Raw genomic sequence first — 12,751 nt, 5'->3', positions numbered from 1 at the left:
CACACCCTCACAAGATGGCTGCCTACAACCAGGCCGGCAGCGGGGTTAGTGAGGGACGACCAAACGACTGAACAGCAGGCTGCTTGGGGCGACCAGGCCAGCAAAGGGGGGGGGGGGGGGGGGGGGGGGGGGGGCAGTTGGGGGCGACCAGGCCAGCAGAGGGGGGGCAGTAAGAGGTGACCAGGCTGGTGGTGGTAGGGGGGGACAGTTGAGGGCGACCAGGCCAGCAGTCCAGGACTGTGAGAGGGATGTCCAACTGCTGGTTTAGACCCAATCCCCAGGATCGGGCCTAAACCGGAGTTGGATATCCCCCAAAGGGTCCCGGATTGGAGAGGGTGCAGGCTGGGCTGAGGGGACCACCCCCCTCCCCCTTGCCCAGTGCACGAATTTCGTGCACCGGGCCTCTAGTTAACTAATAAATTACAGCAGTTCTGCTATAATACTTATGAAAACACAAATTTGCTTGAGTGCTACTGATGTACCAGGAAATTTGAGAACACCACAGATTTCCCACTTACTTATGAGTGATTTCACCTTGGGAAACAATAGTTGCACCCAGCTGAACCAAGCTTCACAGGAATTCACAAAGCAACACTCTCACTCACACACACACACACCTCAAACATCTAACTACTTCAGTTCACTGTATGAGTTGTCATATTCATCCACGATTGGTGTTACAACTTTCAGAGGTTTATTTCAGATAACCCTCCTTCCATCATGTCACAATAACTTACAAGCTGCAACCCTTTCAACAGATGTCCACTTCCACAAGCCTATTTCAAATCTTTGTCAAGGTAAAATGCCGTATGTATTATATTGTTCATGCACTCTTTAACCATTTAATGTTATGCTATGATTTTTGTTAGGTTAGTATGCATTTTTAATGCATCACATTTTTGAATATTGATCCCGTTAAACCTATTTTGCCCATAAACCCCTTGCTACAATTTTGCATAGTATGGTAACTTTCAGGAACACATTATGCCATGTTATAACAGAATAACTATGAATAAGTAACATCAGGTCACGTTAAGCACAAGGAAAGAACAAAAGAGTAGAAAGGACAGACCATGATGGGGATGCCTGTTTCAGAGTGACCAAGAAGGGAGAGAAGGCCTCTGTGAGAGGGTGATATTTAAGCAGACACATTACATTACTGAAGTGAGAGAGTGCATACCACGAGGACATACAGAAAGAAAAACATCCCAGAAAGGAGCATAATGTGCAGAACCCCTAAACAAGAATAGATTTCTTCCTGTGGGGCGGGTATGGACAAAAGAGCACAAACGAGGGGAAAAGTGGTTGAAAAGGCTGAAAAAACACCCAGACACCAGGTTATACAGGATATTTTATAGGCCTTCGTAAGCAACATTCACTGGAGTGTTCCAAGTATGAGAGTGATCTGAGCTGAGGAGCATTTTAACTGGACCATTCTACACAGGGAAATAATTGTATGAAACAAAAAGAATGCAGGGACACCATTCAGAAGGCTCTTGCAGAGTCCTGGTAAGAGAATGTGGTAGCCAAGACTACAATGGTTATATTTTAAGTACTAACAAGTGGTTATACTTGGAGTATAATTTGAAGGTGGAGATAAGGTTTTAAGTATAGCAAAGAAACTTGCTTTCCAGTTTCAACAATACTGAATACTTTAATTGGATTATACTTTCATCAGTGAAATGGGAATAATCTGGTTAGCCTATTTCAAATGAATCAGATGACAATGTAAAAGGGCTCTGAAAATTAGGAAATCTACACTAATAAAAGAGAAAGATGGTAATTAGCATACGACCGCTACCCTTTTCATTGGCTAATCAGGGTGACATGCAAATTAACTGCCAACAAAGATGGCGGTTAATTTGCATATGTAGGCACAATGCAGGGAGGCGAAAGGGAAAGCAGGAAGAAGCCCCCTGCCACTGACAGTGATCAGAAACCCAGGGGGGAGCTAAGAGCCGGGGGGCAGGGCAAAGGCGGCCCCCAGGGTCGCCTTTGCCCTGCCCTCCAGCCATGATCAGGTGCCTTTGCCTCCCTGGGAAGTAGGGGTGGAGCCAGCGATGGGAGCTGGACACAGGCGAAGCTGGCAGTCCGGGGAGCTTCCCAGCCCCGCACCCAGCTTCTGAGATCCATGACCACAGAAGCTGGGTGCAGGTCAGGGAAGCTTCTGCCGCCAGCGTCCCGGGCCGCGGCTTCCCAGCCCTGCACCCAGCTTCTGCGATTCCATGACCACAGAAGCTGGGTGTGCCAGCTCCCCAGCCGTGGCTTCCCTGCCCTGCACCCGGCTTCTGGGATGGGTGACCGCAGAAGCCCAGTGCAGGGGCGATCACAGAAGCCAGGTGCATGGGCAGGGAAGCAGCCTCAGCCAGCTTCCCTGGCTGGGGCTTCCCTGCCCCACACCCGGCTTCTGCAATTGGTGATGCCTATTTCTGCATGACACTTAACTGACTACCCTCTCTTGAAGCACAGAAGAAGAAGAAGAAGCCCCCAGAAGAAGAAGCCACCCACCTTTGGTCCTGGCGCCAGCGCCTGGGGCTGGCTGCAGCCCAGGATATGGACAAGCTACTGGCCAGAGGACCCAGGCTGCAGCCACCCGGAGAAGCTACCAGCCCTGTGGTCCAGGGCGCCAACGCCTGTGGCCAGAGAAACAGGTTCCCTCTTCTCCTACTGTAGTCATTACTTCAATATTCCCCTTCTGAATTTCTCTCCTGTGCTGCAACCCAACTCCACTTTTTATCGGAAGGATATGGAACAGAGAGAGCAGTGTTAAAAGCTTACATTTTTAAGCCGGTAAGGTTGGTACTTAAACATATAAATGGAAAACTAGAGTCCTTAAGGTAACAAAGGCTACAAAGGACAGGGACAGCGCATGACCTATTATATCCAGGAATCCACATGGGGACTGAAAACTTTGCAATGATGACAATTACTGAAGATATGAATCAACTAAAATAGTTGACAGGGACAATTCTTCCATCTTTGAAAATATCTACATCAAATCTGTTTAAATAGATTTTCATCTGCATAATATAACACATTCTGACAAGACAACCACCTCCACCAATGTGGTCAGTGTTGTGCTGTAAAATGTTTAATAACTGAGGGAACCCCCCCCTTGAGTGCACAAATTTTGTGCACCGGGCTAAAGTCCCCAAAGCAGGATCCAGTTACAGATGTGGTCCCAGTTACAGAATTCCTGTAAAGCCCTGGCTGGGTGACTAAGTTGGTTGGAGTATCGTCCCATACACCAAAAAGGTTGCAGATTCAACCCCCAGTCAGGGCAAGTACGGAAGGCAACCGATCAATGTTTCTCTCTCACATCGATGTCTGTGTCTGTCTATCTCTCTCTCCCCCTTCCTCTAAAATCAATAAAAACATATCCTCAGGGAGAGATTTTAAAAAAGAATCCCTGTATAAGATGCCCCAGCTCATTGCTATCTTCACTCTTTCCAACATCCTAACAAAGTGATACACTACATACACCAAAACTATTCTCTACAACAAAATAAGACAATGAGCATGTTTAACAGAGGGACAATCCAGAATACATAAATTTTCTGTGACTTATGCACCAAAATCCTAAGTATATTACACCAAGAACTATAAAATACAACTTGCACAACTCAAAAACAGTTCAATTAAGACTGCCTTAAAAGAGCAAAGTAAACCATTCCAAAATATTTTGATTGTGAAATAGACATACCACATCATAAACATTATAACCATATCTTTAAAAACAACAAAAAAATATTAAAAACATGATGACTAAGACAAATGATGCATGTGTTCAAATATATCAGTGGTTCTCAACCTTCCTAATACCGCGACCCTTTAATACAGTTCCTCATGTTGTGGTGACCCCCAACCATAAAATTATTTTTTTTGCTACTTCATAACTGTAATTTTGCTACTGTTATGAATCGTAATGTAAATATCTGATATGCAGGATATATTTTCATTGTTACAAATTGAACATAATTAAAACATAGTGATTAATCACAAAAACAATACGTAATTACATATGTGTTTTCCAATGGTCTTAGGCGATCCCTGTGAAAGGGTCGTTCGACCCCCAAAGGGGTCTCGACCCACAGGTTGAAAACCGCTGAAATACATGCACAAATATTTAAAGCATTTTTTTTAATTAAGGAAAAAAATGCTGAAAAGCAAAAAATATTAATGCTGCTAATGTGGCAATCTTATTGTATTTCTTTTAATGGGATAATTGTTTCCTGTGATCCTTTTTAAACTAATATCTGGAAATCCAAATTATCTGCCTAGTTTACTATCTTTCTATAAAGCATCAATCAATAAAATAGGTAATATCTATCTCTGATCTGCATTAGAAAAAAACTTAACATAGTTAATGGTATTAAAATCCAAATTTTAGATTCTGTATAACATTTCTAAGTTGCTTTGAAAACAAGTCTCAGACTGTAAGAGCTTAACTTGAGAAAAATGGCTTCTTCCTAGTAAAAATTTTGGCAAGCTTTCACATTAAAATTTATTCTTAAAACGGAAACTCTGACATGTGACAATTTAGTCTATACACATACAATGTATCAATGTCAATGCCCTGGCTTTGATACTGTACTATAATTAGGTAAAATGTAGCCACTGAAAGAAGTTAGGTAAAAACATTAAGCAAACTCACCTTTAAACTAACTTGTGCTATAGTAAATACCAACTAAATAAGCTTTCAATATGCTTAATGTTTCATCTCTGACAGCATATACAATTATCAGAAGGAACTAATTTCTAGACTCAGTTGTCACTATTTGTTCAATTTTACATAAGTAAATTTACCCTCATTTGTAAAACTGTAAAACAGGTATTATCTGTTCTATCTGCCTTCCAAGATCAAAATGAGGATCAAAAGAGACTTTTTTCATAGTACTGTCTAACATTACAAATACAAGCATCTTTCATTTTATTTAAAACCTAGTTATTAGAATAACCATAAGACCATGTCAGACAAATACCACAGTCTATTATCCAATATGAAAAGATTCAAACATTACTAAATTATATATAAAAAACACCAATTATCCCCAAATGGTCCCACTAAACAATTCCTTCAAATACTAATTATAGTAATCTTTGTTTGAAAATTAGATGAAAATACATTTCCAAATTTTACCAGAAATGGCTAATCACAAAACAGGATAAAAACTTCCCACTATGCAGGTAAAAATTTTAAAATCTTTAGAAACAATGGTTACCAAACCACCAAGGGCAATTTTCCTTTGTACTAAAAAGATACTTGAATGCCAACCTAAGAGCTATGCAAATTCACTAAATTGCCCAAAACCAGAGTACCAATAAAGAATATTTTTCAATTAACCAACTGAACTAAGCTATCTGTCCTAAAAAGATGTTTCTAACAAGTAGTCCAAATATGTCTTATATGTTTCTTACAGTTAATTCTAAGAGGAAAGATGAGAAAAATAGAACGAGCCTCAAGAGGCTGAAGTTTTATGGAACAGCTTCCAAGAATCTCTGTAAACATACCCTTCATTCCTAACCCCATTTGTACTATTATCATTCTTAAATTTAAAATTACTTGGTAAAATAGAGCTAGCTCTAAAAGAACAACAAACAAACAAAGCACACACACACCACTAAACACACACTTAAACCAATTGAAAAGGGTTTAAAACTCAATAAAATATAAATTCAACCTGTATTGTATATTCCCTCTTCTGAGGTTTTGATGTTAGCTGCACCTTTAAAAACATCTCAGCTACAGAAAACAAATCTAATTGTACCATAAGATTCTTGCTTTTGATCATTTTAAACAGAAGATTGTATGATTTGCAGATAGATTAGAGAATATATAAAAATTTATTTCCCCCTCATTTACAACAGATGGCCTACATCCCCTTTAATAATCCTAAGGGATTAAAATCTCTAAATCTTTTATATGTGCATACTATGTTGCAATAAGTCTTTAAAGATTCCTAGGAGTGACAATCCTTCTCAATCCCTGCTTTCACACTTTTTATTGTATACCTTAAAGTCCTTTCTATGCATTACTTCTAAATTGTCACTTTTCAAAGAAATCCAAGGTGCCATGAAAAACAGCAGATACAGCCCTAGTTGGTATGGCTAAAAGTTAGAGTCTCAGCTCATGCACTGAAGGATTGCAGGTTCAATTCCCAGTCAAGGTCATGTACCTGGGTTGCAGGTTCCATACTGATGAGGGTCAGGGAGGGTGTGCAGGCAACCAATCGATGTGTCTCTCTCACATCAGACACATTGGTGTTTTTCTCTCTTAAAAAAAAAAGCAATGGAGCCCTAGTCGGTTTGGCTCAGTGGATAAAGAGTTGGCCTGAGGACTAAAGGGTCCCAGGTTCGATTATGGTCAAGAGCACATGCCCGGGGTTGTGGGCTAGATCCCTAGTAGGGGGCGTGCAGGAGGCAGCCAATCAATGATTCTCTTTCATAACTGATTTTTCTCTCTCTCCCTCCCCCATCCTCTCTGAAATCAATGAAACTATATTAAAAAATAAAGAAAATAAAGGGGGGGAAAAAGCAATGGAAAAAATATCTGAGTGAGGATTAACAAAATGAAACAAACAAAAAAAGATGCATTTGTTTAACTCGCTTTGTAAAATCCAAGTTACAAATCATAGCACATAGGCTTAAATTATTACATTACTAAAGTCATTAGATTTTTTTTTAATTCCTAAAATTAAAAAAGTAACAAATTTGAAATCACATCAATAAACAAAATAGTAACCTATTCTTACATTGTTACTTATACAGGCGGAGAGCACAGATAATCCAACATACTTGCATTTGCCTTAGGATAATGGCTTTGACTTTATATAGATGAATATATATACATATATATGTAAGTATATATATATATAAACATTCCAATTCATATTTAAAGATAAAAACCTACGAAAATAGAAATGCCTGTAATAAAATTAAACATATGCACTATTTTTTAAATATATTTTTTTATTGATTTTTTACAGAGAGGAAGGGAGAGGGATAGAGAGTTAGAAACATCAATCAGTTGTCTCCTGCACACTCCCCACTGGGCATGTGCCCGCAACCAAGGTACATGCCCTTACCGGAATCAAACCTGGGACCCTTGAGTCCGCAGGCCGACGCTCTATCCATTGAGCCAAACCGGTTAGGGCAAACATATGCACTTTTAAAAGTTTAGTTTCAAACACGTATTAGCAATAAAAGAAAATATCTGGAATCTAAACTATAATGACTAAGTATTATATGAGAGAAAAATCACCACTTTACATCTTTGAAAGACAGAATTAACATGAAAGATGCACTCTGAACTCTTGAATGAAAATCTATTTTATGGTATTCATTATTACTACAAAATTTAAAGGAATATGGCAGCCAAGTATATCAGAGATTGCACAAATAGGGATGGAGTTACAGTATTAGTTAACAGGCTCCACAGAAAGACAGGCAAGCAACTAAAAAGCAAGTTAGAAGGTGAAGCCTAACGCAGCAAATGACTAAATCAGAAAAATAAGAAGTTTCTTACAAATGAAACTAAGAAAAATCAGTAAACAGATACAAATAAAAAGGAAACTAAAAGCCAATAAGAGGTATCTGGAGTTCACATAGAAGTAAAATTAAAATAAAAACAGGAATAAAGAAGAAGCAAGCAGCTACACCACTAACTCTCAAGTAAAGCCTTTAAGAATAGCTTCAAGGGCAGGATCACATCTTATCTTTAACTTCCAGGAATACCACACCATTACTGGCTCACAGTGGATGCCCAATGGTTGCTGAATAAATAAGCAACAGAATGTTTTTAACCTGTAAAAGAATCTATCAAGCATGATTCACTGTAAATGTACATCAAGTACCCTAGAGCACCTAAACTGACTTCTTCCTCAATTTGAGGATGACAGAATAACCAGATCAGAATCACTAAAAGAGAACCTACATCCTATTTTATCAGTCACCAAATTTTAAACATGAAGCACAATACAGTACAAATAGTACATGCCTTCCAAGAGCCAAAGTTTGAAATGAAAACTGCTATAGAAGAGTGATTTATAATATTATCTGACTATACAAAACACTATAGAAACTTTATCCACAAAACTGAAAATATAAAGTGTAAAAGTAATTTTGACATCAAAGAACTCTTAATACTTTAATAACCAAACTCACCTTATGTTACTTTCAAACAAAAATATGGTTTATCTGCATAAGTAGCACAAAACTATAGCTATATTCAACAGAGATCTATACTTTCTATTCCATATCATTGAAATTATATTAATTTCCTCAACCCAGTAATTATGTACAGAGAAGACGAATGTTTGTCAATATTTGATCACACCGAGTAAAACTGATTCCTATCCTAGAAGACATAAGAGAGAACCAGAAGATGCAGAATATTTTTGTTAATGCTCACCTGAGGGTATTTTTCCATTGAGTTTTAGAGAGTGGAAGGGAGGGAGAGAAACATTGATCTGAGAGAGACACATCGACTGGTTGCCTCCTGCAAGCCCGACCAGGGCCGGGGATCAAACCTGCAACTGAGATACGTGCCCTTGACCAGAATTGAGCCTGGAACCCTTCAGTCCTCAGGCTGACGCTCTATCCACTGAGCCAAACAGGCTAGGGCCAGGACATTTTTTAAAAGTAAGCAAAGTATGAGAAGCTAGTTGACAGTCAAAGGCAGAAAGTCATAGGGCACTCTACTTACTGAGTTTCCTTAGCAGCTTTTAAAAGCACAATCAATATTGTATATTCATCTCAAACATTATTTATTAAGTGACATAAGATCGTATAGTGGGGAAAAATATAGATGTCTTAATTATCTTAGTGAAATTGGTTTATTCCTCAATCCATGCTTTAGACATGAAACCTGTATTTTGGTAAATTTAGGAAAATTAAGTCTGAAAATAGTTATTGAGATTTACTTTTTCTCAACCTCCTACCACAAAGAGCTGGAGACAAGGTAGTAACTGAAGGGTACTACCTTTATACAAAAGAAACGAGGCTTTAAAAAAGTTGACTAGTTGAATGAACACAGTATAGCAAAGACATTAATAAGACCCAGGAAAATATGGAATATTTTAAATGTTTACAACAAAAAACCAAAAGTAATTCTGAGAATCAGAAATGTGTTTTTTAACCTGTGAACTGTCTCCAAACACCTGTTTTAAATTCATAATTTATCATTAGGAAACACATTTGAAGCCTTTAAAAAAGGGATTCAAGCAGCAACAAGAATCTTTACTTAAAAAAGGTTAAAGTCGCCCTGATCGGTTTGGCTCAGTGGATAGAGCGTCGGCCTGCGGACTGAAGGGTCCCAGGTTCGATTCCGGGCAAAGGGCATGTACCTTGGTAGCAGGCACATCCCCTGTAGGGAGTGTGCAGGAGGCAGCTGATCGATGTTTCTCTCTCATCGATGTTTCTCTCTATCCCTCTGCCTTCCTCTCTGTAAAAAAAATCAATAAAATATATTTTAAAAAAAGGTTAAAGTTTCTTCTTGGGAAAATGTCTTTAATTTCCCTCATGGTTAATAATGCATTAGGTAGACTATATTCATAAATGCATTCTCTTATTATCAGCTGCTGGAACCCATTTTTAGATGCCCGTCAGCATCTCATTTCTACGTAATCAGTTCAGGAACCAAATAAATAGAAATAAAAAATTTTCATGACGTCCATACAGCAATGTCTGTAAGCTAGAAATATTGCCACATATTATTTTACACAGAGCAATTTTTAAAAATAAATATGTGAAAGTTTCAACAACAAAGCTACTTACCACCATCCCTCTCTCTAACTCTGTGAATATGCACATTTTTGGCCTTATTGTGACCTGTGCTGTCACTGTATTTGTTTTCAGGACTATCAGATCTCCGTAACATTTTATTTGGTGGTGAAGGATCTGCGGCGTCTCGCATTTTCTCATGTCTGTGATCACCGCTACTGGGGTGACTCTTCGATGAATACTTAAGTGCCTGTAAAACATCACCCCCCCAAAAAGAGACAAAAAGTTGAAACTTTAAACATAGCTTCCTAAATTCATTTTATTATAAACTTGGTGTTTTAACTTCACTAAGTTTTAGTAATTTATATCAATAAAATTAAAATTTCCATCTTCAATTACGTTCTTAAGTTATTCCGACAAGGCCTATATATATGCTTAAGAGTTATTATAAAGCTCCTCATACAAATCATACCTTATGCTAAAAAAAAGTGAAAACTCTAGTGTATAAAGTACCTTGTAAATAAATGAAATCATACACCTTAACACATTAATTCCTCAATAAATTTTTCTGGGAATTAAGAAGTTAAAGAAAAGTAGAAACTGAATACTATTATAATCTATTTCTGCGGGATAACTGATGCAAAGACGAAAGTATGAGGAGCTTAAGCATGCTTCTGCAAAGCTACAAAAAAAAAGAAAGCATCATTTTCTCCAATTCTGACTCAAAGAAGCATTTCAACCCTACCTTACCTACTCTGACAGGTGTGGGAAACAATTTCAAGGTAAAGAAAGAAGTTGGCTGATATTTCTAACATAATGAAAATTAATGGAACTCCTTCAAAATAATGGTTTAATTTTATCCTAATGCATATTTAAGACAGCCATGATAGACCAGTCTTTTACAAGGTGTAATTATGTTTTAGAGAATCAGACGCAGTAGGGTTTAATCTTTGATATCCAAATGTAATGGACAATGGTTTACACATCAGGGGACTTAGGGTTTTTAACTTGAGCTTTAACTGGTGACAGCCAGTTAGCACAACTATCAGCTTAGAAAACGGCTCTTCTATCCTTGAAGTGATTAGACTTAAAAAGGCACTTCCAGTATCATCTGACGGTTAACAATTTATGAGATTTTTTTTCCCCTCTGAAAACAGGCACCACCTGTATCATAATTTTTTAAAACTTTACATGCAACTGCAATAACAAATAGGAACCTACATACCTAGAACTATCAAATTAGAATAAGTTATTCAAGTATCCAAAGATCTCAATTCCTACAGAAACAAAAGCACTATCTTTCACTAGTAAGGCAACTATTTGCACCAAAAACAATTAAATTGGGAAGGGACAGTGGTTTGCAACACAATTAAGAGTTGCAAAACAAATAGTTGTTTCTTCCCAGCCCTTTCATCTAATTTTAATACCTTAACATTAACTTTTATTTCCCTAATACACTACAATAAGTACATGTGGTTGAGAAGACACCTATCACCTCAACCCACCGATTCTTTCACATGCAAATAATCGAGTCAGGTCCTTTCTGGCTGAGAATGCTATTTTCCCTAAAAAACTGAACTTCCTTAACTCACCTGTCAAAATAAGTCACTAAACCTTGCTGGAAAGCCTAATGGACCCAAACACAACATTTTAAGGGGGCCCGCGGTGCTAGTTTCGGATTTGTTGCACCGAAGGGCCTGTAGCGACTTCTGAAGCCTGAGCTCGAGTACCAAGTCCTCCCTTCCCCCTCCGTCCCCGCATCCAGCCCTCCTCCCCGGCCTCGGCTGGTACCTGGTAAGGCTGCGAGTCCCCCCTCCGGTCGTGACAGCTGAAAAACAGGAAGAGAGTCGGCGACATGAAGCATCTCGAGGAGAAGGAAGAAAACGGGTGCCCCCCCGGACCCCTCCCCGCAGGAGACCTACCGAAGGAGCCGGCGGTGAGCCCGCACACGCACACTCGCCCTTTTAAAAGCGGTGACGAGGGCCAAACGCCGCGAACCGGCCCGGCGCTCCCTCCACACTCCCTCCGGCCTCGCCGGCTCGCGCGGCCGCGCCTCCTCCCCGGCCCGATCCGGAGCAGGGTTAACAACAAAAATGGCGGCCCAGCCAGCAGCAGATAAGGAGGAACAGCCCCCCCCCCCCCCCGCCGCCACCCCCGCCTCCGCCGCGGCCCAGACTGAAACGAAAAGCCAATTTACCCATCACTGAGTCTCTGCTGTTTCCTCGCATACATTACCATCAATGCACGACCTGTGAGTGTGTGTCGGGGGAGGGGGGAAGCAGCCGCGAGAGGCGGGCGGGCGGCAGCACCGGCACCAGAGTCCGGCGCGCCCTAGGCGACTCTCTGCACCTCCCCGTTACTGGCGCCGGCGCTCCCGGGCCATCTCCCTCCGACAACACCACGCTCACTCTCAGCCCGGGGAGAGGCGCCACCTACACGGCGGAAGCGGCAAACCGGGGGGAGGGGGGCAACAAGACGCGTCCTGCACAGCCCCGCGGAGAGCGACTGCCTCCTCCGCCTTCACCTCCTCTTGCTCCGCCGCCTCTTGCCCTCCTCTCCCCCTGCCGCCGCCTTTCCCTTCTCCTTCGCCTGCCGCCGCCACCGGTGCCGCCGCTGCCGCTCCACCAACTACATCCGGGCAACTCCGAGGCTGCGGCCTTCGGCAAACCTCGGCAGTTTCCGCCGCGCCCCTCCTCTGCCGCCCTCAGCCCTCCTCCCTTCCCCGCGCAGTTCCGGAAGGCCGCCTTCGGCAAACCTCGGCTCGCTCGGGTTTTCCTCTTCCTCTGAGGCCTGGCTCGCCGCCTGGAGAGCTCTCAGTTCTTTCCGGTTGCCGCTGCTTTTCCTCACGCTCACGTCCGGCCCCTGCTATTCCAGCTTAAGGAGAGTCCTGCCTGGGGACCCGCTTGAGGCTGGTTCCGGAGGCCCCGGGGTGCGTGGGGAGGGAGCCGTCTTCGGAAGGAGGACGGTGGGGCGCGAGAGAAGCCATCTCGGACTAAGTACGGGAGGCTGGGCTACTGCGCGTGCGCCGAGA

General features: G+C 41.3%; 1 protein-coding gene across 7 annotated transcripts in view; it reads right to left on the bottom strand.

Annotated features, from left to right (window-relative positions):
* Window positions 1-12,570, bottom strand: part of WAC (WW domain containing adaptor with coiled-coil) — a 93,638-nt gene extending 81,068 nt beyond the window's left edge. For 3 of the 7 annotated variants that reach the window (XM_070428579.1, XM_070428582.1, XM_070428588.1), the window contains exons 1-3: window positions 11,918-12,249; window positions 11,513-11,548; window positions 9,775-9,989 (exon numbers count right to left, since the gene is read on the bottom strand). In XM_070428579.1, coding sequence (XP_070284680.1) covers window positions 9,775-9,989; window positions 11,513-11,548; window positions 11,918-11,958 — 292 coding nt within the window. In that variant the 5' untranslated portion in view covers window positions 11,959-12,249. Of the gene's footprint in view, window positions 1-9,774; window positions 9,990-11,511; window positions 11,549-11,917; window positions 12,250-12,475 lie in introns of those variants that run through there. The other 4 variants (XM_070428585.1, XM_070428591.1, XM_070428594.1 and 1 more) reach the window with 3 other exon arrangements.
* Between the last annotated feature and the right edge of the window lie 181 nt (window positions 12,571-12,751).

The sequence above is a fragment of the Myotis yumanensis genome, unplaced genomic scaffold (genome assembly GCF_028538775.1).
Source record: "Myotis yumanensis isolate MYYU_CA2020_CCGP unplaced genomic scaffold, mMyoYum1.0.hap1 SCAF_1, whole genome shotgun sequence".
Taxonomy (NCBI): domain Eukaryota; kingdom Metazoa; phylum Chordata; class Mammalia; order Chiroptera; family Vespertilionidae; genus Myotis; species Myotis yumanensis.
Note: the sequence above shows the minus strand (reverse complement) of the source record. Positions and strands in the feature narration are given on the sequence as shown.